This window comes from Myxine glutinosa, chromosome 12, assembly GCF_964187855.1.
Source record: "Myxine glutinosa chromosome 12, kmMyxGlut1.1, whole genome shotgun sequence".
NCBI lineage: Eukaryota > Metazoa > Chordata > Myxini > Myxiniformes > Myxinidae > Myxine > Myxine glutinosa.
In genome coordinates, this window is record NC_136272.1 from 63,470,707 (window position 1) to 63,497,942 (window position 27,236).

The window sequence follows — 27,236 nt, forward strand, 5'->3', positions numbered from 1 at the left end:
GCTCCAACGGTTTCGAAGATACAGCTGGACAAAATCACAGACTGGTCAAACAAGTGGAACATGTCTTTCAATCCTGACAAATCTCACACTCTTACTATGTCTCTCCGAAAAGATCGACTGGACAACCCTCCCATCTACTTTCTCAACAATCCTCTCCAAGAAGTTCTGTCGCTCAAGATTTTGGGTCTCACTATCTGCCATGATCTTTCTTGGGAAAACCACATTTCCAAGCTGGCCTCCAAAGCCAGTCGCCGACTGGGCATCCTCCGTCGTGCGAAGTCCTTCCTCGGCACACCTGAGCTCCTCACCACATACAAGGCTTTCATCCGCAGCTCAATGGAATACTGTTCTCCCCTATGGGCCGGTGCTCCTGCCTCACACCTAGCTCGGCTTCACGCTGTTGAAACCAAAGCTTTCAGAATTATTGGAATCTCCCGCGATGAAGCTATCTCTGAGGGCCTTTCACTCACTCACCGCAGGCAGGTAGGTGGTCTTTCTGTCTTCTACCGACTCCTCTCCGGCCTTGCACCCCCAGCTCTCTCTGTGCTCTGTCCCCCAAATATTCCTACAGGTCGCACAAGATCTGCCAGCAACCCTCTGATGGTTAAACTGCCGAAATCTCGGCTCTCTGCTCACCTTCACTCTTTCATTCCTCTTTTCTCCCGCCTCTGGAACAAACTCCCTCACTCCCTTCAATCCCACTCCTCCCTCCAGGTCTTTAAAACAGCTGTTCACCACCATCTCTTATCTTCCCCCATCCAAAACCTTGATCTTTTCTACCCCCGCTAATTCACCCCAGATCCACCTTGTTTGAAATTCCAACTTCTTTCCTGGAAGTCCTGGCAGTGTCCATATGTTTTATACCTCTCCCACCGCCCCCTTCCCACGCCCCCCCCCCCCCCCCAAAGCCCTCGCCCTCTCTCAGATCTCTCGATGTCTCCATGTCTCTCGGTCCCTGCTCTCAAATGTTGTGTTTGTGTCCTTCCCCCTCTCTCCCCATCTTGTCTACCGCTCCCTATGTTATATGTTTTATGTGTCGGTTTGTCTTTCTGTGTGATTAATGTTCGCTCTTTCACGAGCCTCGATCTTGTATACAAAAAAAAAAAAAAAAAAAAAAGTCGGAAGTAGCACTTCTGATGAAAAAGGGCGTGGTCGTTTTTAAAAGGGCGTGGTCATTTTCGGGCTTTTAGTCCCGGATAGAGATTTTGGCACACATCCCAAGTTGTTCCTTGGGGTCATATTAGCCTATAGCAGTTGAGTTATCCTCTCCTAAATTATGTGCATACATATCTAAGCCAGGTCCTAGACTATTGTCATGCACCCGACCTGTCCACCAAGTTTTGTACAAATCGGCCCATAAATTTTTGAGATATCATGCATATCATTTTTATCCCTATCCATGAATGGGGAAGAATCGCTTTCTAAAATTGTCCGGTCTGGATCCAGATCTTCACCAAAATCGAATCGATTAGTCCTTATCACACACCCAACCTCTCCACCAAGTTTTGTCTGAATCCGTCCACAACTTTTTGAATTATCCTGTTCATAGACAGACAAACAAGCGGACAGACAAATGGACAGGGATGAAAACAGCGGCCCACCTTGGGTGCCAGAGGTAACTAGTGGAGCTGCAAACTCAGCTCAATCGGGCAAAATGTTGACATTTGAAAGCAGCTTACCTGCAGAGGTAGCTCCATATATACAGTATGTGCCACGCACACACGCTACTACTTCCTTCTCCTACCTTTATAACGGGTGAGGTCCAACAGTGCCGAGCTTCTGTGCTGTTTTGCCCACGATACTCCTCCACTTCCCCTTGTCCTCAGGCAACTCTCTCCACTTTCCAACCACCCCCACCTTACTGATATCCCTCCTTACAAAATCTTACCATCTCGACCACGGTCTACGTCTTTTCCTTCTTGTTCCCTCAACCTCTACGCTCTCTTTGCCATTCTCTCTTCCTCCATCCACACCAAGTGTCCAGTCAATCTCAGCCAGAATTTCACCAATCTCTCCCTCAAGCCCATCTGCACACCAATCTTCTCCCTCAGTTCATCCATACTCCTTCTATCCACCAAATCCCACAATCCACCTGACCCAGTTGTTCACACAGATCTCAACCTCTTGTGTTGTCTGTCAGTGCCATCATTTTGAGACTGTAAAGGTAGACTGGCGTTGCACAAGACATTAAGCTCTGTTGGTATTGATTTTTCCCAATATCGATACATCGGTAGACTCATACCAGTATATCAGTATAAAAATAAATATATGCAGGTTCCAAAAACACGTCATGGCCCATTACATATTCATATATGGTGTCCACATCATTAACACACGATATTCAAGGCATGCATCTTGCACTCGATCTTTACAAATTAATGGCTAACGTTTTCGTGCAATAGAGAAGTTGGTTGATGAAGAGAGTAAAAAAAGAATTAAAAAAAAAATCTAAATGAAGAGAGTAAAAGGGGTTCAGTTTTGATATTGGCATACGCGATGACGCCATGTACAGTATCAGTAATCGGCACAGGCTGATATCTGTAATCGGCACAGGCTGATATCTGTATCGACTACAAAGAGCAATCAGATTGCAGACCCTCACCAGGACGTGTTTTCAGTTGTTTTTAAGGCTTTTGTTTTAAAACAAATATGGCGGCCGAACCACGTGACCGATGTAATTAATTTTTTTCTCCACCAATTTATCCCTAGATGATGCTCAAGAAGATTCATGTTGATCGGATGAAGTTTTGTACTTGTCGAATTATGACTTCATAATGGAGGCACCTATGACTTCATTAACATATGTTATTCCACATGGAGAGTTCTTTACAAAGAGCCATGTCCTAATTTTTTGATGCAGCGCTTTCGGATATAGAGGTGCAAATTTGTTCGGTTTTCCAAGATGGCGGCCGAACCACGTGACCGATGACGTCAGAATTGGCAGTAAAAATTCTACAGGTAGAGTTGCACCTATGGTGAAAATTTCCTGTCAATCGGACCAACGGTTGTAGAGAAAATCATATTTATTCTGTACAGACAGACAGACAGACAGACAGACAGACACAGACGGACATGGACACATGGACTCAAATGCAAACTTTCTCCTCAGGCGAGCGTAATAATCGGCACAGGCCGATAATATAATATTTCCACAGCACAACCGATTCATATAAAATACCCAATTGCTATAAAAACAGGATTTGAGGTCAAAGGAAAACTTTATCACTTATATGCTGCTGAGGTTTAAAAGTTAAAACGTACTGTACCTACTTCCTGGTTCTTATTGACGTCATGTGTTCCACTGTTCCAGGTGTAAGTGAGTGCTTCAAAGCGTCAGTTAAATTATTTATTCAAGGATTTGAAATGCATTTCTTCGATTTGTTGCCGATTTACCAATACTTTTGTGGATATCCCCCAAAATAATGTTCCTCCCGATTTTTTTTCCTCCCTTTTCTTCGGTATATATTCGGTATACCAGTATATTCAAATTTCCAATACTGGTTGCATCGATATGAAACATTGTAGCGATTCTAACCACTATATTGATATTTCGCCGGACCCCACAAGACACCAAAACCTTCCTTTTCAATTTCCTCCATATTTTTCTGTCTTCCATTACTCCCTCCACCCTCCTCCACGCACTTACACCAACCTGAATCCTCTTCTGCACCTCTGCCTCTGACCTGCCATCACGGGGCAGTTCTTCCCAGGTACTTAAACCTATTTCCCCGTCTGATATTCTTCCTCTACCTGATAGTACACACACACACACACACACACACACACACACACACACACACACACACACACACACACACAGACACACAGACACACAGACACACAGACACACAGACACACAGACACACAGACACACAGACACACACACAGTCAAACAGACACACACACACACAGTCAAACAGACACACACACACACAGTCAAACAGACACACACACACAGTCAAACAGACACACACACAGTCAAACAGACACACAGACACACAGACACACACACAGTCAAACAGACACACACACACACACACAGTCAAACAGACACACAGACACACACACAGTCAAACAGACACACAGACACACACACAGTCAAACAGACACACAGACACACACACAAACAGACACACAGACACACACACAGTCAAACAGACACACAGACACACACACAGTCAAACAGACACACACACAGTCAGACACACACACAGTCAAACAGACACACACACAGTCAAACAGACACACACACAGTCAAACAGACACACACACAGTCAAACAGACACACAGACACACACACAGTCAAACAGACACACAGACACACACACAGTCAAACAGACACACAGACACACACACAGTCAAACAGACACACACACACACACACAGTCAAACAGACACACACACACACACACACACACACACACACACACACACAGTCAAACAGACACACACACACACACAGTCAAACAGACACACACACACACACAGTCAAACAGACACACAGACACACACACAGTCAAACAGACACACAGACACACACACAGTCAAACAGACACACAGACACACACACAGTCAAACAGACACACAGACACACACACAGTCAAACAGACACACACGCACACACACACACACACGCACAGTCAAACAGACACACAGACACACACACAGTCAAACACACACAGTCAAACAGACGCACACGCACACACACACACACAGTCAAACAGACACACAGACACACACACAGTCAAACACAGACACACACACAGTCAAACACACACACAGACACACACACAGTCAAACACACACACAGTCAAACAGACACATGCACACACACACACACAGTCAAACAGACACACAGACACACACACAGTCAAACACACACACAGTCAAACAGACACACACAGTCAAACAGACACACAGACACACACACAGTCAAACAGACACACAGACACAGACACAGACACACACACACACACACACACACACACACACACAGTCAAACAGACACACACACACACACACACAGTCAAACACACACACACACACACACACACACAGTCAAACAGACACACAGACACACAGACACAAACAGTCAAACAGACACACACACACACACACACACAGTCAAACAGACACACACACACACACACAGTCAAACAGACACACAGACACACACACACACACACACACACACACACACACACACAGTCAAACAGACACACAGACACACAGACATATACACACACACACACACACACACACACACACACACACACACACACACACACACATGCGTGTTGAGGTTATCTTGGAGGTATGTGCTCTCTTGTCACTGCCCTGCTTCTGTTCGATTTTAGACTAATACCATTCGGCAGTTGCTCAAACAATGCTCAAATCCCACAATAAATAAAATGAATAAAGCTTCATTATTTGCTCAGCTGTTCACGATCATTTAGCGTATACAGCACTGCTCAAGTGAGGTGTTCCTCTGACATTGTACTCCTTAATTGGTACATTGTCAAAAACAAAAGGTCAGATTGGTTTTGGAAATCTTTCACTTTAACATTTTTTGATATCTTTCTTTCTAGATTGTCATTTAAAATGTGTATTTTGTATCCTCAACATTTTCAAGAACAGGATGCATAAAAAACAATTTGAACAAATAATTTTTGCTTCCCCACTTTTTTTTGGTTATACAAAGTCGAGGCTCGGGTAAGAGCTAAAACATAAAACACAAAAACATAAACACACATAAAACATATAATAACGGGAGCGGGAGACAAGAGGGGGAGAGAGGGGGAAGCACACAAGCACAACAACTAGAGAACTGGGACGTCGGTAGATCTGTGGAAGGGAGGGGAGGCAGGGGTGTGCGGTACATGGTATAAAACAAATGAACACGACTCGGAATTTCAGGAAAGAAGTTGGAATTTGAAAAACGTGGGTTTGGATTGAATTAACGGGGGGTGGGGGGGGGGGGGTGCAGGGAGGGGCAGAAAAGATCAAAGTTTTGGATGGGGGAAGATAAGAGATGGTGGTGAACAGCTGTTTTGAAGACCTGGAGGGGGGAGGTGGATTGAAGAGAGTGAGGGAGATTGTTCCAGAGGTGGAAAAAAGGTCTCCTTTTGGAGAGGCAAAGTGAGAGTGTGAGATTTGAAAGACATGTTCCACATGTTTGACCAGCTTGAGATATTTTCCAAGTCTGCAGAGAGTGAAGAGGCTGCAGACTGCAGACTGCCAATTTGAGGGATGAGGTATGGAGCGGCAGATAGTGGAGTCATCAGCAAAGAGATAGAGAGGATTTTCCAGAGAGTTGGAAGATCATTAATGAAGACCAAGATTAATGAAGAAGATAAATGAACATTAATAAAAAAGCACAGGGCCAAGAACACTGAACACCTTTGTCCATGTCCAACACTGGAGGTTTCCATGGATACCATAAGAGGGGAGTTTGGTGAGCAGAGCGGGGTGTCAGACCGTATTAAAGGCACGATATATGTCAAGGGAGACATCTCTGATTTCCTGTTTGGCGTTGACGACCTCCATCCATTGTTGAGACAGAAGCAGCATGTCCAGAGTCGAGTGACCTGGTCTGAATCCAAATTGATGATACGAGATCAAGCCATTGGAGAAGAGGAAGGATTTAATATCAGAAGCGACATACAAGTCTGCAAAAAAAAAAGAAGTCATTTAACTCTGAAGAGTGAATTTTAAAACTTGTGCGGAATGATTTGCCAAATGCCCGCTGGTGCACTATTTTGGTGTGGATGTGGTTTTGCCTGTTCCTGCAAAAAAAACCAAGAAAAAAACACATTTCCGAGTATTATCTTGCATTGCATTCTAAAACTTTTGTGAAACTAAAACTGGTGCGTAGGTGAGATAGGGGGCACCTCCGGGACACAAAGGTGATCCCGGGGGAGGAGGCTGTTTCACAGCACCACTTGGTTGTCTGCGACATAAGGGTGAAAGGTGCGAGGAGAGCTCGGCGGGTGAAGTACCAACCGAGAATGAAGGTGTGGAGGTTAAAAGAGGTGACAGTGAGAGAGGCATTAAAAGAGAGGCTGAGTATGGTAGAGGATGATGTAGTTGAGCTTGAAAGTGGTTGGATGTCAATGAAAGATGGTCTGTTGGGAGCCGTTGTTGAGGTATGTGGATGGACAAAAGGACCACCGAGGCACTCGGAAACATGGTGGTGGGATGATGATTGAGGAGAAGAGGAAGAAGTTCAAGGAGTGGCATAAGGCGAAGGGTATGGGGGCAGAAAAGGCGGAGCATGAAAGTTATGAGGCAGCCAAGAAGGCTGCAAAGAAAGAGGTAGCAAAGGTGCAGGAGGCATGAAGGAAAATGTTCGGAGAACGCTTGGATTTGGAAGAGGGTTAGAGAGCGGTATTCAGGATTGCAAAGCAGATAGCAAAAGAGAGGTGTGATGTGATGGGGGTGAGTTGCTTGAAGGATGAAGTGGGACAAATCGTTGTGGACCCAGATGGAATTAAAGGAAGATGGAAGAGTTATATGGAAATGCTGTTGAATGCAGAGAATGAATGGGATGGCAACATAGAGAGTAACCCAGTTTTAGGACCGGCAGAGAAGATAACAGAGAAGGAAGTTGAGGAAGCGATAAAAGCAATAAAAAAAAAACCACCTTTAGAGGCCATTTTTCCCCGCAAGCGGGGGTTGGCCTTTTTCGGGAACTGTGGTTGTTGTTGTTTTTCGGTCCCCTTTTTGAAGCAATGTTTTACGGCCGGATGCCCTTCCTGACGCCAACCCTTTTTGCCGCCTTTAACGACAAGCAGGGAATTACCAGTGAACTGGTACTCAATTAGCCGACCTCGGAAGGATGACAGGCTGAGTCAACCCCCCTGGCGTTAATTCAGCGATTGACCGGGATTCGAACCCAGGATCCTAGGATCCTAAGCCGGCACCCTAGCCGCTAGCCCAACACCAGGGAAGCGATAAAAGCAATGAAGAGTAGAAAAGCGGGAGGACCGACGGGAGTTGTGGGAGATATGTTGAAGGCAGCGGGAAATTGGGGTGTGAAGAGAATGACAGAGATCTGCAATCTGGTGGTGAAAGAAGGCCGCATTCCAGTGGATTGGGAATTGAGTACCCTCGTCCGTCTATACAAGGGGAAAGGTGACCATCTGAACTGTGTCTCGTATCGAGCGATAAAGTTATTGGAGCATGGAATGAAGGTATTGGAAAGGGTGTTGGAGAGGAGGATAAGGAAGAAAGTGAAGATTGACGAAATGCAGTTTGGATTTATGCCAGGAAGAGGAACAACAGACGCGCTTTTTATTGTGAGGCAGTTGCAGGAGAAGTACATGGAGGAGAGGAAGAAGTTGTTTCTTGGGTTTGTTGATCTGGAGAAAGCATTCGATAGGGTTCCACATGAAGTAGTGACATGGGCATTGAGGAAGTTAGGAGTGGAGGAATGGTTGATCAGAGTAGTGATGGCAATGTACAAAAGAGCACGCACAGCTGTAAGGACGAAGGACGGGAACAGTGGTGAGTTTGAGGTGAAGGTGGGAGTGCATCAGGGGTCGGTACTAAGTCGACTACTATTTGTAGCTGTGATGGAGGTGCTGGCTCGGAACATAAAGGAGGGTTTGCCGTGGGAGTTGTTGTATGCAGATGATCTGGTGTTGATTGCAGAAAGTATGGATGGACTGAAGGAGAAGATGAACAAGTGGAAGGAATGTATGGAGCCCAAAAGGTCTGAAGGTGAATATCGGAAAAACGAAGGTGATGGCAAGTGGTAAAGCATGTGAGGTGGAAAGAACTGGGAAGTGGTCGTGTGCTGTGTGCAGGAAGGGTGTCGGAGTGAATTCCATTCAATGTAGAATATGCGCTGAGTGGGTTCATCAAAAATGTAGTGGTTTGAAAGGGTCATAAACCAGTGTGGCAGCTACATTGAAGTGTAAGGTGTGCACAGAGGGAGCTGCAGATGGAGGAAATGTTGAGTTCGATCTTGGAGACGGCGTGAAGCTGGAAGGTGTGAAAACATTTTGTTACCTAGGAGACATGCTGAATGGAGAAGGTGGATCAGACTCGGCAACGGTTGCTGGAGTGAGATGTGCATGGAAGAAGTTTCGGGAACTGAGTGGCGTGCTGACGAGGAAGGGAGTGTCGTTGAAGCTGAAGGGAAAGGTGTATGCTGCATGTGTGAGAAGTGTTATGATTTATGGGAGAGAGACATGGGTAATGAACGTAGAGCAGCAACCAAGGCTGGAAAGGGTGAAAATGCGAATGGTTCGGTGGATGTGCGGAGTATCGTTGAGAGAGAGGAAGATGAATGATGAATTGCGAAAGATGATGGGAATAGAGCCTGTGATGGATGCTGTGAAGAGGAACAGGTTGAGATGGTTTGGTCATTTGTTGAGGAAGGATGAAAGTGACTGGTTGAGAAGAGTGATGGAAATGAATGTAGAAGGAAGTAGAGGACGGGGAAGACCGAGAAAGACTTGGCTAAAGATGGTGGAAGAAGAAATGTGGGCAAGGGGGTTAACCATGGGAGATGCAGAAAATAGGGCAAAATGGAGAAGATTGTCATGGGGACCGCAAGGCTAACCCCCGCTCTCGGAGGGAAAATGGCCTTAAAATGCCTGTTGTTGTTTGTTGTATTGCACGCTAAAACTTCTGATCTCGTTATGTTTCCTTTGTTATTCTTTATCCTTCTCATTCCTTCTTAAGTTGCATTAACATGTGTCTATCATTTACAGCTTCTGAATGATGTAAGATTAATCTCCCTTTTCTTATCTCCACAAATATTTCACTCACTAACCTCTTTTCCTTAACTATCCTCGATTGTTGTAACTTATTTTCCTCTTCAAACAGTTTCTGTTTCAAATCTGAGATGCTCGCATGTCTGTATTCCATGTACCCATTGTCCAAATCTTGTAGCTTTACTTTCCGTTGCGCATTTAATAACCCAGCTTTTTGTCCAGGTTGCGATGTCTGTCTTCATCAAACAGAATTCCGAATCCACAATATAAATCTGATCTGTGGAGATTGACAGCCCAGGATTAGCTCTCCCTTGTCTGTAAACCACATGTGCTCCACTGCACACCCTGCCGGCCTTGGAATACTTTCACAAAAGCCTACTTTCTCTCGTGCACTGGTTTATCCCATACCACATGTGGCTTTCCTACCCATCTTCTAGGTCCTGGTGCACTAAATCCTGTGGAGGCAGTTGTGGTCAAGCAGCTTGCTTTCTCAACATGGAAAGTTAATTCGATTTGCAGGTAACCTTCATTCATTCCATAAGCTTGCCAGAAACACCATCTTGTAAACCTCAAGGCTGAACTCTCTAACCAGGCTTCTTCCTCCAAGTCATGGTGACACCTTGTCATGTCCATCTCTGGTGTATGCTACCCCTCCATTCCCTACCTCACCTCAAACAGCATTGTTCTCGACTCTTCTTGAGATAAGGAAGAATGCCTAAACTCTCTTTGCCTCCAAATATTTATGTACCCAACATATTTCTGTAAAAATGAGAGAAAGTAGGCTTTGTGAAAGCATTCCAAGGCCGGCAGGGTGTGCAGCGGGGGGCATGTGGTGTAGAGACAAGTAATAAATATGTACCCAACCCATCCCTTCTATCTCCCCACCATACCCCAATGTACCCACTGTCTACTGGACTCTGTGTCCTTGTCACCTGAGAAAGTTCTGTTCAGGCTTGAGGTTACTTCAGCGATGCTCCCAGGTGGCATCAGTGCCCATGTTCTGAAATCCTGATCTGCTTCTTCTTTATCTGCCCCAATCAGTCTGTCCTTTGGATGCCTCCCTTTGGCCTGGAAGTCAGCAAACATTGCTTCCTTCTATGAGAAAGGTGAAGGGTGCAAAAACAAACCCTATCAAAGACAGACTGGTGAGCTGGCTTCCAATTACAATCAGTCATGGAATCCAACATTGCTTTCAATGTCGAGTCTTTACTGTTTTCAAACGGTCTGATATCTGACCATCAGTTTGGATTCCATCCCAGTCACTCACCTCTGGACATGCTGCTGCTTAGATGTCCTTGTCTCAAACAAGAGGTTAGAACAGTGTCCTTGGCCATATATTGGGCATTAGACACAGTCTGGCATCCCGGTTTGCTTGCCAAGCAATCTACCTGTGGCATTCAAGACCACCTCCATTCCTGGATTTTTGACTCCCTCTACTCACGCAAGGCTAACCCCCACTCTCGCAGGGAAAATGGCCTTAAAATGCCTGTTGTTGTTTGTTGTTGTACTCACGCACATGTGTTTCTATCAATGGAACTCCCAGTGGAGGCAGGAGTTCCCAAAATCGGTGTGTTGAGCCCAGTCTTGTTCCTCGTCTGTATAAATGTTCTCTGATGCGCTGGAAAATTATCTCATCTCTTTACAGACAACTTCACATTGTGTTCTACACTACTCCATCCCTCTGCTCGGCAGACAGCAGCGGCATCTCTCTCTGCTCTGGAAATGATTAGACACTGGTCTGGTAAATGGAACATGTCCTTCTATCCTGGAAAATCTCACCGTTTCACCCTGTTTCTCTGGAAGGATCGTCAAATTAACCTACCTGTCTATTTCATGGTGAGCAACTGGAAGGGGGTTCAATCCCTTGAATTTCTTGACCTCACCATCAGCCATGACCCCTCCTGGGCCAACCACATAGCAAAGCTTCTATCTTGACACCAAAGCCAGCTGCAGACTTGCCATCCTCCATTGATTGAAGTCTTTTCTGGGGAAATCAGAGCTATTCACAGTCTACATATCTTCACAGTCTACCTTTGTCCCTAGCTCAGTGGAGTACTGCTCTCCTGCAGGCTTATGCCCCAGCATCACATTTGTCTCTGCTGGATTTGTAGCATCTAAAGCTCAACATTATTGGAATCTCCCATAATGAGGCAGAAGCACATGGTGGGTTGCTTTCATGTCACTGCAGGTCGGTGGTGTCAGTTTTCTATCAGCTCTTGTCCAATATTGCTTCCTCTGCCCAGCGACTCGAGGACGCACACATCTCGTGTTCTTCTCGGAACCCTCTCCTGGTTAAAATTCCAAAATACAGGCTGATTGCACACCTCAACTTATTTTGTCCTTGCTTCTCTCGTCTACGAAACCACCTTCCAGAGGCTGTTCTGTCTCACTCTTCCATTCAGGGCTTCAAGCAGGCACTGCACTGCCACCTTGTGTCATCTCCCAACCCATGATCTTTAGTACACCCGTTAACCCTTTCAAACCCAATCCTCTTACTTGCTGGTTTCAGTGTTTCCTGCCCTTTCTCTCTCTCTTTCTTTATTTCTCTCCCTTTCATGTTCATTTATTCCTTGCTCGTTGTACTCAGTTGTTGCCTCACTTACCCCTGTATGTAGCCTTGGTCGTTTCATGAGCCTCGCCCTTGGAGAGGCAAAGAAAATCTGTTGTTTGATGTAAAAAAAATAAAAAAATTTGTCCTTGTACCAGCCATTCACTTTGCCATTTACTTTTCATTCCAGAAATGAAATTTGAAGGCCGCTAATTACCCTTTAGCTCAGTTTTTTTTGGTTGGCACAAGAGTGAAATGACTGCTCATGAGCAGCAATTACCAAACACGAATCTCTGCAATGGGGTGTGTTGGGATGAAGTGCATGGCCACAGGTTCTACTTAATCCATCACATTATTTCAGATTGCTCGATAGTCTTTGGTGATTGCAGAAACCGTACGTTATTGCACATGGCCAGATAGAATCTTCACTAAAACACAGGATGGCGGCAAGGGATGGGATGAAAAAGTACTCAAATGTGAGAGAGAATGGCAAGGAAGATGAATTGAAACACTGGACAGAATGAAAAACTGGCTTAAAAAAAAAAAAACTAACTAAAACCCAGGGTACATTCAATATGAATAATAATAATACACGAGTGTTTTTGCTGTCTGCATGGGACACCTCGCATGTTGGAATGTTATGAAACACTCAAACGGAGCAAGACTTTGCCATTTGTTGAACAAGTTATTTTGAAATAGTGGTGCATGGACACCAAAGCTAACATGGCTGGAAGGAGAGATTTTGTTCCGGTATGGCAAATGATTATCGTGAGATTGTTGCATGGAGCGACTGACCCCCGCCACCAATGTGGGTTTTATTTTCAGAAGTCCTGCTTAGTCCCCTAGCGGCTTCACCGGAGGGGACTATAGGTTTTCTGTCTGTCTCTGTCTGTCCGTCTCACCTGTGATATTTCAGACTTTCATTTTCCCATACCCTTTAACATATTGAACTGAAACTTTGTACATGACTCTATTATGACAAGTTACAGAACAAGTTCAAGTTTCAGGGCGTTTTGTCATTTTTTTCACGGAGTTATGCCTTTTTTGGACTTATAAAATATCACATCGGTAGGAAACATGTACTGCAAAGCGATTCTCACTCTTGTTCTATTTCGGAGGGCACTTTGCATTTTTTGTCTGGGCTAATCATGCAATCCTCACATCTTAAACTGAACATTGAAGATGTAAATACCATTTTGTTTTTACCTTTTTTATTTTTCCCTGGTGCACCTACAAACTCGATCGCTAATCTCGAGCTCAAGGACGATACTTGCAACATTTCGGTCGACGTACTTGTGTGGATGCAAGTTTTGCTAATATCTGAGCTGAAGCATGAAGCATATATTTTGTCAGGAGAAACTGATGGACGGGACCAGGAGAAGTTGGAGGTATTGGTGTGGGACCCGTTTAACCCACTGAGCGACCGCAGTATCAACCAGTTCCTTGTCATTGCCAGGTACGTTTGGTTTGGGAGGTGTTTGGCAGTCCTGAGCCGCTGGGTTTGAGGTGTTATTTAAGCTCTGGGTTAGAGCAGTGTAGTCATGGCGAACATGTGAGGTGATGTGAGTGAGGATACTTTTGCCGAGCCTGATGCTCATGTTGTCATACCGTTGACTGGCTTCGTACCTCTCAGGTCCGTTGGAACATTTGCTCGAGCACTGGACTGCAGCAGTTCGGTGCGCCAGCCGAGTCTTCACATGAGTGCAGCCGCGGCATCACGAGACATCACTTTGGTGAGGCAGGAAGGATATCGCTTGCTTTTTGCATCAATAATGTGGTTTGGTCAATAATAACGAAGGGCGGAAACAGTGGTGAGTTTGAGGTGAAGGTGGGAGTACATCAGGGGTCGGTACTAAGTCCACTACTACTTGTAGCTGTGATGGAGGTGCTGGCTCGGAACGTAAAGGAGGGCTTACCATGGGAGTTGTATGCAGATGATCTGGTGTTGATTGCAGAAAGTGTGGATGGACTGAAGGAGAAGATGAACAAGTGGAAGGAATGTATGGAGACAAAAGGTCTGAAGGTGAATATCGGAAAAACTAAGGTGATGGCAAGTGGTAAAGCATGTGGTGAGGTGGAAAGAACTGGGAAGTGGCCGTGTGCTGTGTGCAGGAAGGGTGTCGGAGTGAACTCCATTCAATGTACAATGTGCGCTGAGTGGGTTCATCAAAAATGTTGTGGTCTGAGAGGGTCATTAACCAGTGTGGCAGCTGCATTCAAATGTAAGGTGTGCACAGAGGGAGCTGCAGATGGAGGAAATGTTGAGTTGGATCTTGGAGACGGCGTGAAGCTGGAAGGTGTGAAAACATTTTGTTACCTCGGAGACATGCTGAATGGAGAAGGTGGATCAGACTCGGCAACGGTTGCTGGAGTGAGATGTGCATGGAAGAAGTTTCGGGAACTGAGTGGCGTGCTGACGAGGAGGGGAGTGTCGTTGAAGCTGAAGGGAAAGGTGTATGCTGCATGTGTGAGAAGTGTTGTGATTTATGCGAGCGGGACATGGGTCATGAATGTAGAGCAGCAACGAAGGCTGGAAAGGGTGGAAATGCGAATGGTTCGGTGGATGTGCGGAGTATCGTTGAGAGAGAGAGGAAGACAAATGATTAATTGCGAAAGATGATGGGAATAGAGTCTGTGATTGATGCTGTAAAGAGGAACAGGTTGAGATGGTTTGGTCATGTGTTGAGGAAGGATGAAAGTGACTGGTTGAGAAGAGTGATGGAAATGAATGTAGAAGGAAGTAGAGGACGGGGAAGACCGAGAAAGACTTGGCTAAAGATGGTCGAAGAAGAAATGCGGGCAAGGGGGTTAACAAGGGGAGATGCAGAAAATAGGACAAAATGGAGAAGATTGACATGGGGACCGCAAGTCTAACGCCCGCTGTTGCAGGGAAAATGGCCTTGAAATGCATGTTGTGTTGTTGTTTGCATCAATAATGTGCTTTCCTTTGTTTGCTAATTTATACGTTTTTATTGTTGAAATCTACCTTTTGCTCATTACAGGTACAAAACTTTTTTTTTTTTAAATTATGCATATTACTTTCAAATGTGATGAGAGATTATGTGTCAGGGTTTAAAATACAAAAGTTTTATTCCAAATTGTTGGCAAGTGCTATTAACCACATCATCCACCATTACTCTTAAGGCCTGATTTGGTGACTACGCATGTTTTACTGGGCAGGGAGGAGGGACTTTTATCACTTGTGCATAATTGTGTGCATGTTAATGTGAAAATGGTAATTGGTATCGCTGTCGGAAATGGCTATTGAGCAGCTGCATCTTTAAAAAAACCAAAAAAAACCCCCATAAAATTGAGCCTCATGGAAGAGCAAAGTGATGAGGTAAAAAGGTAACGTACCGATATTAGAGCAGTGGGGCTGCAATTTTACACAAGGAGTTGATCAAAGAGGAAAATGGAGGGGAGTGGAAGATACTAGCCTACAACTTAGAGGGTTGGGTTATGTGGGGTTTATGGGGGTATAAAAGATTGCGGATTGCGGGTAGGTACTGCCGGGTGCCCAACATGTCCAGGGACACTGTCTTAACCTTTTGTTTGAGATCATGTCCCTCCAACAATTGCTGAGAGGCGTCACAACATGCCCAGAGTTGTGTGACTGCAACAACAACAACAACAACAACATGCATTTTAAGGCCATTTTCCCTGCTAGAGCGGGTGTTAGCCTTGCGGTCCCCATGACAATCTTCTCCATCTTGCCCTATTTTCTGCATCTCCCCTTGTTAACCCCCTTGCCCGCATTTCTTCTTCCACCATCTTTAGCCAAGTCTTTCTCGGTCTTCCCCGTCCTCTACTTCCTTCTACATTCATTTCCATCACTTCTCAACCAGTCACTTTCATCCTTCCTCAACACATGACCAAACCATCTCAACCTGTTCCTCCTCACAGCATCCATCACAGGCTCTATTCCCATCATCTTTCGCAAATCATCATTTGTCTTCCTCTCCTGCGATGGAATATAACCTACCGTTGTAATCGGAGATCTATCTGTTTGGTGAGGAGTGGCGGAGGGGGAGGGGGTGGGGTAGGGGGGGGAGGGGGAGACGTAACGGCAGCACCAGTGATGAATTTCATGACATAATGGAATTTATAATTGCTGTAGATGTTGAATCTTTCCATGCCTTTTCCAGCAATGGTTTTTCCTTTCTCCCCATAGCAATTTGCTGCACTTCCATCAAATATTTTGTCATAATTAGGCCTCCATGCAGCAAGGAATACTAATAGGTGGTGATGCACCTTAAGCCGTTATTTATTTAAATACTTATTTTTGACCATCGATCAACATGTTGAATTTCTGCCTCACTGCTGGCATCAGTTGTAATTTAGTAAAGGGGGGGGGGGGGGGGAGGGTGTGCAGTTGATGTTTTATGCTGGTATATTCTGCGGTTGTCTTTGAGTGAAAGTCAATGTTTTCCCCTTTTCAAAAGTTTGATCTGAAAACGTGGCCTCTGTTCCAAAGACACCGAGGAAACGAGTGCACCCACTGCTGGGGAAAATTTATGACTTTTGTACAAATCGAAAAGGGCTTGCATCTATGCGGAGTCTTGCTTTCGCAGAACCGTACCTTCATTGGTTGTGGTGGTGGTGGTGGTGGAGTAGGAGAAGGAGTAGATGTTTTTGACATTGCCTTGTACCATAAAGTATTTGCTAAACACAAAGCAATTACCTTTTTTGGGGGGTTATTTCCAGAGAAATTTTCAACCGGACTGGTGACATGGATAGAGCGTCCGCTCCGAGTCTGGGAAGTCGGTGGTGATTCAAACGCCGACCGAGTCGTACCATAGACTAAAAATGATGCGTGCTGCTTCCTTGCTTTAAATTGATAGTAACTTGAAAGGGAAGTAACTTGATATGAAATTGGATCTGTGCCTGAATTCATGATTAATGTGTGAGGTTAGAGTCAAAACTATGCGTAGCAAGAAGCTAGCATATGGGCATGACACTCCCAATTCATGTTTGAGTATGGTACATGTACTCCGTCTTCTTATTAGTCCATACATGCACGATTAACTATGATTCACCTCATATCACTGACCTTATATTGACCCCCCTCCCTCCAAACCCCACCATCTTCTGCTTGTGTTGTATCCAGTTCCACGCCATGCACACTTTACACAAGTTCGGGTACATTTTGGAGCAGGCGGTGGCTAGCCTCGTGCCACAGGGAGGTCCCCTGCTTTGCCGGGACGAGATGGAGGAATGGTCTGCATCAGAAGCCAATCTGTTCGAGGAGGCCCTTGAGAAATACGGGAAAGACTTCTCCGACATCCGACTGGACTTTGTATGTTTACCCCACAGCAACATTATCCTGGGAGTAGTTGATGTGCAAAGTGGTGAAACAAGTTATTCTGCTGCTACCAAAGCAACAGCAAAATCCTTATTAATTTTTTTTTTAACCCACAGACTTTAAAATGCCATTTTTGACTTATCTGCTAACAAAAACCTCAACATGTTTTATTTTTCTGGTGACAGGTAAAAGGACCTGCATGTTTGTTTGTCTAATCTATGTATATGTGTTATGTGCGTTTGGTCCAGTGCCAGGTTTTGTTTTCTGTACTCGGTAGGTAAATGGACGGTGGGGTTCCTGACCTCCGGGGATATGAAGCTTAATGGCGGCAAATATGAAGGGGATATGAAGCTTTTGCCAGGCCTTTATATGTCATTGTCTCGAGGTGGAATAAAGGATACAGCTTTATATGTTTTGTGTAATTGTAAAATGAAGTCAGTTTATGTGGCGTTCTCATTTCAAATCACAAAAAAAAAAAAATACAAGATCGAGGCTCGTATACAATAAAATAAAGAAAATACATACCGGACATTTTCCTGCTGATTTCAGTGGTACTGGTTTCTGGGCAGTAGCCCTCTTAAACACGAAAATGCAAGCAAAATGTGCTCTACTTTGTCATTGTGGTTGGCTACTCGTTCCATTGGCTGACTGCCTATAGTTTACCTGCACGTGCTTAGGAGGTCGATTTAAGGTTGTGACTTTGTGACCTCATTTGGTTGCGATCAGTATGAATTTCCACCGTCTAAAGAACTCGTTTCCGACATTAATTAAACCATAATTTGTACTCCAATTAAATGCATAGTGCGGACACAGGGGATTACTGCTGATATGAAATTAACTGTCTACTCCACGAATGGGTGTGGGGTGTGGTGTAAATCGACCCGCTTTTTTATTCGAAGTGGTTATACAACTTAAAAAAATTGGAAAATGTGCTCACCTTGAAAAAGAAAGTGTGTCGACATGATCGGTTGAGTTCCTGTACAAAAGAGTTAAATGCAGTAGGAATCCATTGGAACCATCAATCCTGTGCATCATGCACGAGCGAAGCGTGAAGTGCATTTCTGTCTGGTGCATTTCAACTGGTGCATTTCTGTCTGCAAACGCCAGTTTATGATCGAGGAACAGCTTCATTTCAAGTGAATATTTTATTTTTATATTTTGAACACTAATTGGAGTATGAATCAAAAAACGGAACCTGTAGTTTAACAGTACTTTGGCTGAGAGTTCATCGTGATCGTGCGTGCGCAGAGAGGAGTGAGACGATAGTTTTACTCTGTCGACCTGTGGCAGTCAACCAAAATTTAAATCATTCCAAATAGGAAACTTACTGTTTTAAGGGCGTCATAAAGGATACAAACAACAAATACTAATAACTAATGTAACGTGTTTAATGAGGTGGTGTATAAGACACTGCACTAATGGTGGTAAGGTTCCAAAAAAAAAAATCATTCTACAACCTTTAAAATATTTGTTTTATTTCAATTTAATTATATACAGTACTTCAACACTATCACATTTTTTGACAAATCTTTCGTGGAGCATTAATTCGACAACATATTATGGCATTTTACATGATCGCTACAAATCAAATTGTCTGCTGGCAGACCCCTCCCATATCGTTGATTTTTCTTAAGACTGCGGGGTAAGCTGTTCAATGAACTCTCGAGTTAGTCTTCGTTTTGATGGGGTCGGGTCGAAACCTTCTACCACCCAGACTCATCTAGTTACCTCCACCACCAAAGGTGGATGGAGGTTATGTTTTCACCCCTGTTTGTCTGTCTGTCTGTCCGTTTGTGAACAAAATATTTCATAAAGTTTTTAAAGTGGTTCTTCACCATTGGGAGATAGGGGCAAAAACGACACATAGCAGGATATCTCAAAAGGTTATGGACAGATTTAGACGAAACTTGTTGGACAGGTTGTGTGTGTGACAAGGAAGAATCGATTCAATTTTGGTGAAGATCCGGATCCATCCAGTATAACTTTTAAAGTGATTCTTCACCATTGAGTGATATGGCCAACCAGGCAGAGGTATGCTCTCTACTGAGTGCCGTTCTAGTTGGTATTCGTTTTGATGGGGTTGGGGCCAAACCTCCTGCCACTGAGACTCATCTAGTTAGTCTTCGTTTTGATGGGGTCAGGTCCAAACCTCCTCCCACCCAGGCTCATGTAGTTGGTCTTCGTTTTGATGGGGTCAGGTCCAAACCGCCTACCACCGAGACTCATCTAGTTAGTCTTCGATTTGATGGGGTCAGGTCCAAACCTCCTACCACCCAGGCTCATGTAGTTGGTCTTCGTTTTGATGGTGTCAGGTCGAAACCGCCTACCACCGAGACTCATCTAGTTCGTCTTCGTTTTTATGGGGTCGGGGCCAAACCTCCTACCACCGAGACTCATCGAGTTAGTCTTCGTTTTGATGGGGTCGGGTCCAAACCTCCTACCACCGAGACTCATCTAGTTAGTCTTCGTTTTGATGGGGTCGGGTCCAAACCCCCTACCACCTAGACTCATCTAGTTGGTCTTCGATTTGATGGGGTCAGGTCCAAACCTCCTACCACCGATACTCATGTAGTTGGTCTTCGTTTTGATGGGGTCAGGTCCAAACCCCCTACCACCGAGACTCATCTAGTTGGTCTTCGATTTGATGGGGTCAGGTCCAAACCTCCTACCACCGAGACTCATCTAGTTAGTCTTCGTGTTGATGGGGTCGGGCCCAAACCTACCATGAAGCCACTGCCTGCACACACAATCATCACTCGCGGTGCATCTCTGAATTGTTCTTTAAAGTGGTCTAATATGACATTTTAAACAACTTCCTGACAAGTTTGAGCTTTGATTCCTGTGTAATGAGACCCCAGACAAGTTTGAGCTTTGATTCCTGTGTAATGAGACCCCAGACAAGTTTGAGCTTTGATTCCTGTGTAATGAGACCATAATGAAGTACGGTTGCTTATTTCGTTGCAGGGATCCAACAGCTATTTAGCTTGCATCAGGATATATGATGGAGGAACAATTTGTATTTTTCCCTGACTAAATGCGTCATTTTTGGTCTCGCGATATTCTCGCCCTCTTGAGCAGCCATGATCATATCCACAGTCGTGGTGACATGTCAGCTTGCCATCACTACCTTGGACAAGTAACGAAACTCATCACCGAATCATTTATTTATTTTGACTTTTGACGTCCATGGAATTTCACGTACTCGTCATGCCTCGCAGTCTGTCTAATTACAATTTATGGATTCAGCACTCCCACACAAACTTTCCGAGCAATGGTTTTTTAATCCTCTCGCATCATGTCGATGGAATGAATTTGACAGAGCATTGATCAGAATATGTTTACCGCTGTGGGAAGCAAGGAGAATCCACACTGGCTTTCATGAAGACTAGTTTTCCATTATACTTATCATATCGATTAAGAATTTCTCCTATTTTGGGGAATGGTTTTGGGTGTGATATGCTGTGCATGATAGTTTTCATGCCTGATCATGAATAAAACGTGTTGAGGTTTGCTGTCTGGTCGTTCACCTTTATTTGGATTGTTGAAGGGGCTTGTCATGTGAGCTAAGTCACCTGTCTTCAGTGAAATCCAAAAGCTTATAGTAATCAATTTTTTTTTTGTCTGCAGCTTCCCTGGAAATCCCTTAGCAGTGTTATTGAGTATTACTACATGTGGAAGACGACAGACAGATATGTCCAACAGGTATGTATTGCATCTCTTACTGCCTCTGTTTCACAAGCATCTTAAAATTACATCTCCACATTGACGGGTCATTTTGAAGATTATCCAAGAATGTTGTTACATAAATTTGGACATATTTCCAAACATTAAATATTGTCTCTGAAATGGCCATGAGGGATAATTTAGACGAATTATTTCATTTAAAAAACATCCAGCATAAGTGTGTGGTTTGTGTGCAAAATGATAGGACATTTCGAAGTTTGTTCAGAAGCAAATAAATGTGGCCCCTCTTTTCCGTAATACAGGGTCCCCACACTACCGGGAAAACCGGGAAAACTGGAAAAACCCGGGAAATTCAAAATGTTTTCCATTTCGGGAAGACAGATGAAAATGTCTAAAATACCGATAAAGTCAGGAAATTTCCATGGGTTTTGACAATCGACGTAGCAACATCCAGAAGCATTTGCGAGGCTTTCGGAGAGGTCTGGGGAAGGTTTGTTAAGGTGGTCGATGCTTCCGGTCGAAAGGTGCCATTTACTGATTTCCACGCAGTCTTGCAATTCAAACTGCCATCATTGAACAATTTATTTGCAGTGATTACATTACAATTTCACGGTGAGTTTGTTTTGAGGATAATTTCATCCAATGTCTTCAATTCACGTTTAAAGGTCTCTTTGTTTGTACGGTCAGTATTACGTGCAGAGTGCAGGTCCTGCTGAGAAAAAAAACCAACAAAAAAAACCTCGGCTATGTTCCCCAACATCCTATATTCCTTATTTATTATTGTAAATAAATTAATATTAATCCCAAGATTACGTGCATGTCCTTTTCCTCGTCCCATGCGTGCGTTGCTTGTTCGGCAGGTCTTTCTACCTTGGTGGAGAGGTATGCAGACCCATGCAGAATGTTTTTATGATAATTGTAAAGTCAGTTCACGTGGTACGGCAGCCATATTGGATTAAACGCAAATAGTTAAATTATTTCTCGGAAACCGCTGAATGGAACAATTTTAAACTTGGCACATTGTCAAGTATTCCCAATGGGGGAAAAAAGCATAATGATGACACTATAGGTGAAGTGGTGTACCAGCCAAAGTTGTTTTAATCGAATTCCTTATCCTAAAAATCTGAAATTGCATGCACATGATCTATGACCCATTTGTATTGAAATATTAAATTTATGACATAGGTCACATGGTTTGGCAGCCATATTGGATTTAACCTAAAAACGTAAAAAACATCTCTCAAACCACCAAATTGATTGACTCGAAACTTTACGTGTGTCATTAACTCGGCATGGCAATTAAAAGATGATCAGGAAAACATCATTGGTCACATTGTGTGGCAGCCATATTGGATTAAAGGAAAATCTATACATATAAAAAACTGTGTGTGTGTGTGTGTGTGTGTGTGTGTGTGTGTGTGTGTGTGTGTGTGTGTGTGTGTGTGTGTGTGTGTGTGTGTGTGTGTGTGTGTGTGTGTGTGTGTGTGTGTGTGTGTGAGAGAGAGAGATGTTACCGATAGACTCCTAAACGGAGAGGCTCACGTGCTTGATATTTGGCATAGACATGGCCATTGAGCCTGGGAAGAACATGGCCGACCTAAAAAAAATTATTTCATAATATTTTTTAAACCATATTTTTACCTCAGCGCATTTCAGCGAGGAAAATTATGCATGGAATCTGAGGCGGTGGCAGAACAGCGCGCTGATTCGCTCAGAGCGATCACGTGATGTTCCTTGCCGCCATAAACTCACAGTTACGCGTTCGCATGTAATTCAGAGCGAAAAGCGATTGCGTTTTTTCACATTTCAGCGAGGAACATTGCCATTCACACCACATAGGTTCTTTTTGTCCCCCGTCGCTCAGCGGAGCGAAAGGGGGACTATGGCTTTCCCCTCCGTCCGTGTGTCCGTGCGGGCGGGCGTGCGTGCGTGTGTGTGTGCATGCGTGCGGCATGCGTGCGTAAGCGAAGGACCGCATTCGAATTTGGTGTGTGGGTCCAACCCACGTCAAAATCCAAGATGGCCGCCGCCATGTATGTCTGATGCCATGTATGTCTGAACCTTGTAACCTGCATATCTTGAAAAATAAGCGAAGTACCAACTTCTAATCTGGTATGTGGGTGTATCTAGGCATACGGAAGAACGCTATTGAAAATTGGGGTGCCACGTCAAAATCCAAGATGGCCGCCGCCATGTACGTCTGAACCTTGAGATGAATATCTTGAAAAATAAGCGAAGTACCAACTTCTAATTTGGTGTGTGGGTGTATCTCGGCATAAGGACGAAAGCTATTGAAAATTGGGTCGCCACGTCAAAATCCAAGATGGCCGCCACCATATATATGTCTGAAACTTGAGCGAAATATCTCGAAAAATAAGCGAAGTACCAACGTCTAATCTGGTGTGTGGCTGTATCTAGGCACAAGGAAGAACGCTGTTTAAAATTGGGTCGCCACGTCAAAATCCAAGATGGCCGCCGCCATGTATGTCTGAAACTTGAGATGAATATCTTGAAAAATAAGCAAAGTACCAACTTCTAATTTGGTGTGTGGGTGTATCTCGGCATAAGGAAGAAGGCTATTGAAAATTGGGTCGACACGTCAAAATCCAAGATGGCCGCCACCATATATATGTCTGAACCTTGTGAGCGAAATATCTTGAAAAATAAGTGAAGTACCAACTTCTAATCTGGTGTGTGGGTGTATCTAGGCATAAGGAAGAACGCTTTTGAAAATTGGGTCGCCACGTCAAAATTCAAGATGGCCGCCGCCATGTATGTCTGATGCCATGTATGTCTGAACATTGTAACCTGCATATCTTGAAAAATAAGCGAAGTACCAACTTCTAATCTGGTGTGTGGGTGTATCTAGGCATAAGGAAGAACGCTTTTGAAAATTGGGGCGCCACGTCAAAATCCAAGATGGCCGCCGCCATGTATGTCTGAAACTTGAGATGAATATCTTGAAAAATAAGCGAAGTACCAACTTCTAATCTGGTGTGTGGGTGTATCTCGGCATAAGGACGAACGCTATTGAAAATTGGGTCGCCACGTCAAAAGCCAAGATGGCCGCCACCATATATATGTCTGAACCTTGAGCAAAATATCTTAAAAAATAAGCGAAGTACCAACTTTTAATCTGGTGTGTGGGTGTATCTAGGCTCACGGAAGAACGCTGTTTAAAATTGGGTCGCCACGTCAAAATCCAAGATGACCGCCGCCATGTATGTCTGAATCTTGTGAGAAGAATATCTTGAAAGATAAGCGAAGTACCAACTTCTAATTTGGTGTGTGGGTGTATCTCAGCATAAGGAAGACCGCTATTGTAAAGTGGGTCGCCACGTCAAAATCCAGGACGGCCGCCACCATATATATGTCTGAACCTTGTGAGCGAAATATCTTGAAAAATAAGCGAAGTACCTTCTGGTGTGTGGGTGTATCTAGGCATAAGGAAGAACGCTATTGAAAATTGGGTCGCCACGTCAAAATCCAAGATGGCCGCCTCCATGTATGTCTGACCGTTGTGAGCGAAATATCATATCATAGCATGTTTTCTGCGTGTTCCACTTTGTCAACTCACATCACTTCCCCGACGGGGGACCTAGGCGTAACGCTTGTTTTCCAATCGTGTGCTGGCCGAGAGGTCATTTGAGGAGTGTATTTCTTTTGCTGACCTTAAGCAACAAAATGCCAATCGCATCATTGATGGTTTGCTCTGCTCTTTTTCACTTGTGACCTGGTATTTTATGTATGGGGGTGAGTAAATGTGTTCGTTTGAATGCTTCCACGGCACAAACATGGCTGCCTTCATGTCTGGGGTGGACGTGGTGACGTGTGAGTTGTGTGATTGATGGAGGTTCTGTTGAGTGGTGTCCATAGCATAGGGTGTGGTGTTGGAAATCGAGCATTGTTTTTGCTCACCTTGTCCAGCTCTGTGAACCATCCAGATTTTGCCTTTTGCATCAGAGGAATGTATTGTGTGGGTATGTATTATATCCACGGTCTCCCCAGTCAGACCTCTCTCTCCGCTCTTGATGTGCCATGCCTCCAGAATCATTGGTTCGTTGGATGTCGTGTCTTGGACACGGGTCCCATTGAAGTCAAATTTGTGGCGACATTGCAGGCGATGGCACACTCTGGCTGACTGTTATGCCTTTCCAAGCCTCATTTTCAAATTCCTTCCAGTTGTACATAATCCGAATAGCATGTGCTTAACCAAACCCCACAATCTGTTAACACTGCTCAGGTATGTCAGACGACTATCCTTCCTCTCATTACGTTTTCTCTCAATCTTCTCCTCCTTCCCTCCCCTCTCAGAAACGGCTGAAGGCTGCTGAGGCCGAAAGCAAGCTGAAGCAAGTTTACATCCCTAATTAGTGAGTTCTACCTGTGTGACTTCCTCTCTTCTTTGCTACCCAGAGTGCATTGTTGTATGTACTCTTACATTTACTATCCCCCTTGCAATGAAATAATCGTGAACCAAACTTCTTGATGAGGAATGCGAGAGCCGCTGTCTTTCCCACTCCACCCCAATGCAGGCTTGTGTGCCTTTTTCACAATCAGTGAGCCGTGATGAATGCCGATGTGCACAGCAAGAGATGGTTTATGTTGGCTCATCCTCTTAACATCAGTGTTTTTCTCGTTTTATCCCCCCTTATTATTAGTGTGCTGGCAGGATATCGTGGGATAGCATCGCACTACTGTCACAAAAATGTTGCCAAAGGTGTAATTTAGTTAATGTAGAGTGGGCTACCTTTTCCGCAATGACCAAGACTGTAATTCCCCTAGTGTACACCTGGTGCTGTGATTTTGATGGACATTGTCAGCTCATGGATGGGCTGTGATTAAAGCTAAATCCTTTCGACTGTTACACCCACACCCACTTCACCATATCCAGCCAGTCACCTGTCTGACCTTTCCCCCCTCTTTTCATTTACAAGTTTCTGTAAACAATGTGTGATATACCAAGTGTTGTTTGTCTGATTGTTTTGGAAAAAAATCTTTAAATGCATACTGTATATACATTTGTTTTTGTTCCTTGTACGTTTCCAAAGTCCTAGACCAATTTCCCCGAAATCTGCTGTACCACATTATTTTAACACGCGGAAGATCAACGTCCCAATAAAAACTTGTAAATTCTGAACCAAATTGATGTTAAAAACCACAAATAACGGCGTTTTGTGTGATTGAGCGGTGCAAATCGGGTACTCTTTCTCCCCCCGCCCCCTCCTCCACCCCGATCCCCGACCCCTGATCCCAGGTTGGAAGGGGGATGAAGCTGAGCTTGTACGTCTATGCTTCTTCATTCAAATGTCCATTTTCTTTAGGAAATTAAACCAATTGCATTAAAATGTATTCTGTATATATATATATATAACCACCTTTAGAGGCCATTTTTCCCCGCAAAGCGGGGGTTGGCCTTTTTCGGGAACCGTGGTTGTTGTTGTTTTTTGGTCCCCTTTTTGAAGCAATGTTTTACGGCCGGATGCCCTTCCTGCCGCCAACCCTTTTTGCCGCCTTTAACGACAAACAGGGAATTACCAGTGAACTGGTACTCAATTAGCCGACCTCGGAAGGATGACGGGCTGAGTCAACCCCCCTGGCGTTAATTCAGCGATCGAATTGTATAATACATTAAAATGTATTCTGTATGCAGTGTATAAATTAATATGCAGAGGTTCCACAGTCGCCTTGAGATTACATCGAGTGTAACGAGTGGGCCCCATGGTCCTTCCTGTACAGCCTTAAAGGGTAACCCAAACACTTATGTTTTTTGAAAACCATTTAAAACTAGAACAGCACTCAGTAGAGAGCATACCTCCCCCTGGTGAACAGTTTACGTTTTGTATCTCAGAGTCGACCAGAAAATCACAATACACGGTCACATTTAATCAAAATCAATCACAGGAATCACCATAGGTCAAGTCTTTCATACCCTGATCTACCCCTCGTTTTTGGCTATATCACTAAATGGTGAAGAAGA

The 27,236-nt window shown here is 44.3% G+C and overlaps 1 protein-coding gene across 10 annotated transcripts in view; it reads left to right on the forward strand.

Annotated features, from left to right (window-relative positions):
* Nucleotides 1-27,236, forward strand: part of LOC137437474 (metastasis-associated protein MTA1) — a 160,108-nt gene that overhangs the window by 71,988 nt on the left and 60,884 nt on the right. For all 10 annotated transcript variants that reach the window (XM_078766888.1, XM_068131827.2, XM_068131830.2 and 7 more), the window contains exons 7-11: nucleotides 13,624-13,726; nucleotides 13,904-14,003; nucleotides 17,378-17,566; nucleotides 21,200-21,274; nucleotides 25,571-25,629. In XM_078766888.1, the coding sequence (XP_078623014.1) occupies nucleotides 13,624-13,726; nucleotides 13,904-14,003; nucleotides 17,378-17,566; nucleotides 21,200-21,274; nucleotides 25,571-25,629 (526 nt within the window). The remainder of the gene's footprint in view (nucleotides 1-13,623; nucleotides 13,727-13,903; nucleotides 14,004-17,377; nucleotides 17,567-21,199; nucleotides 21,275-25,570; nucleotides 25,630-27,236) is intronic.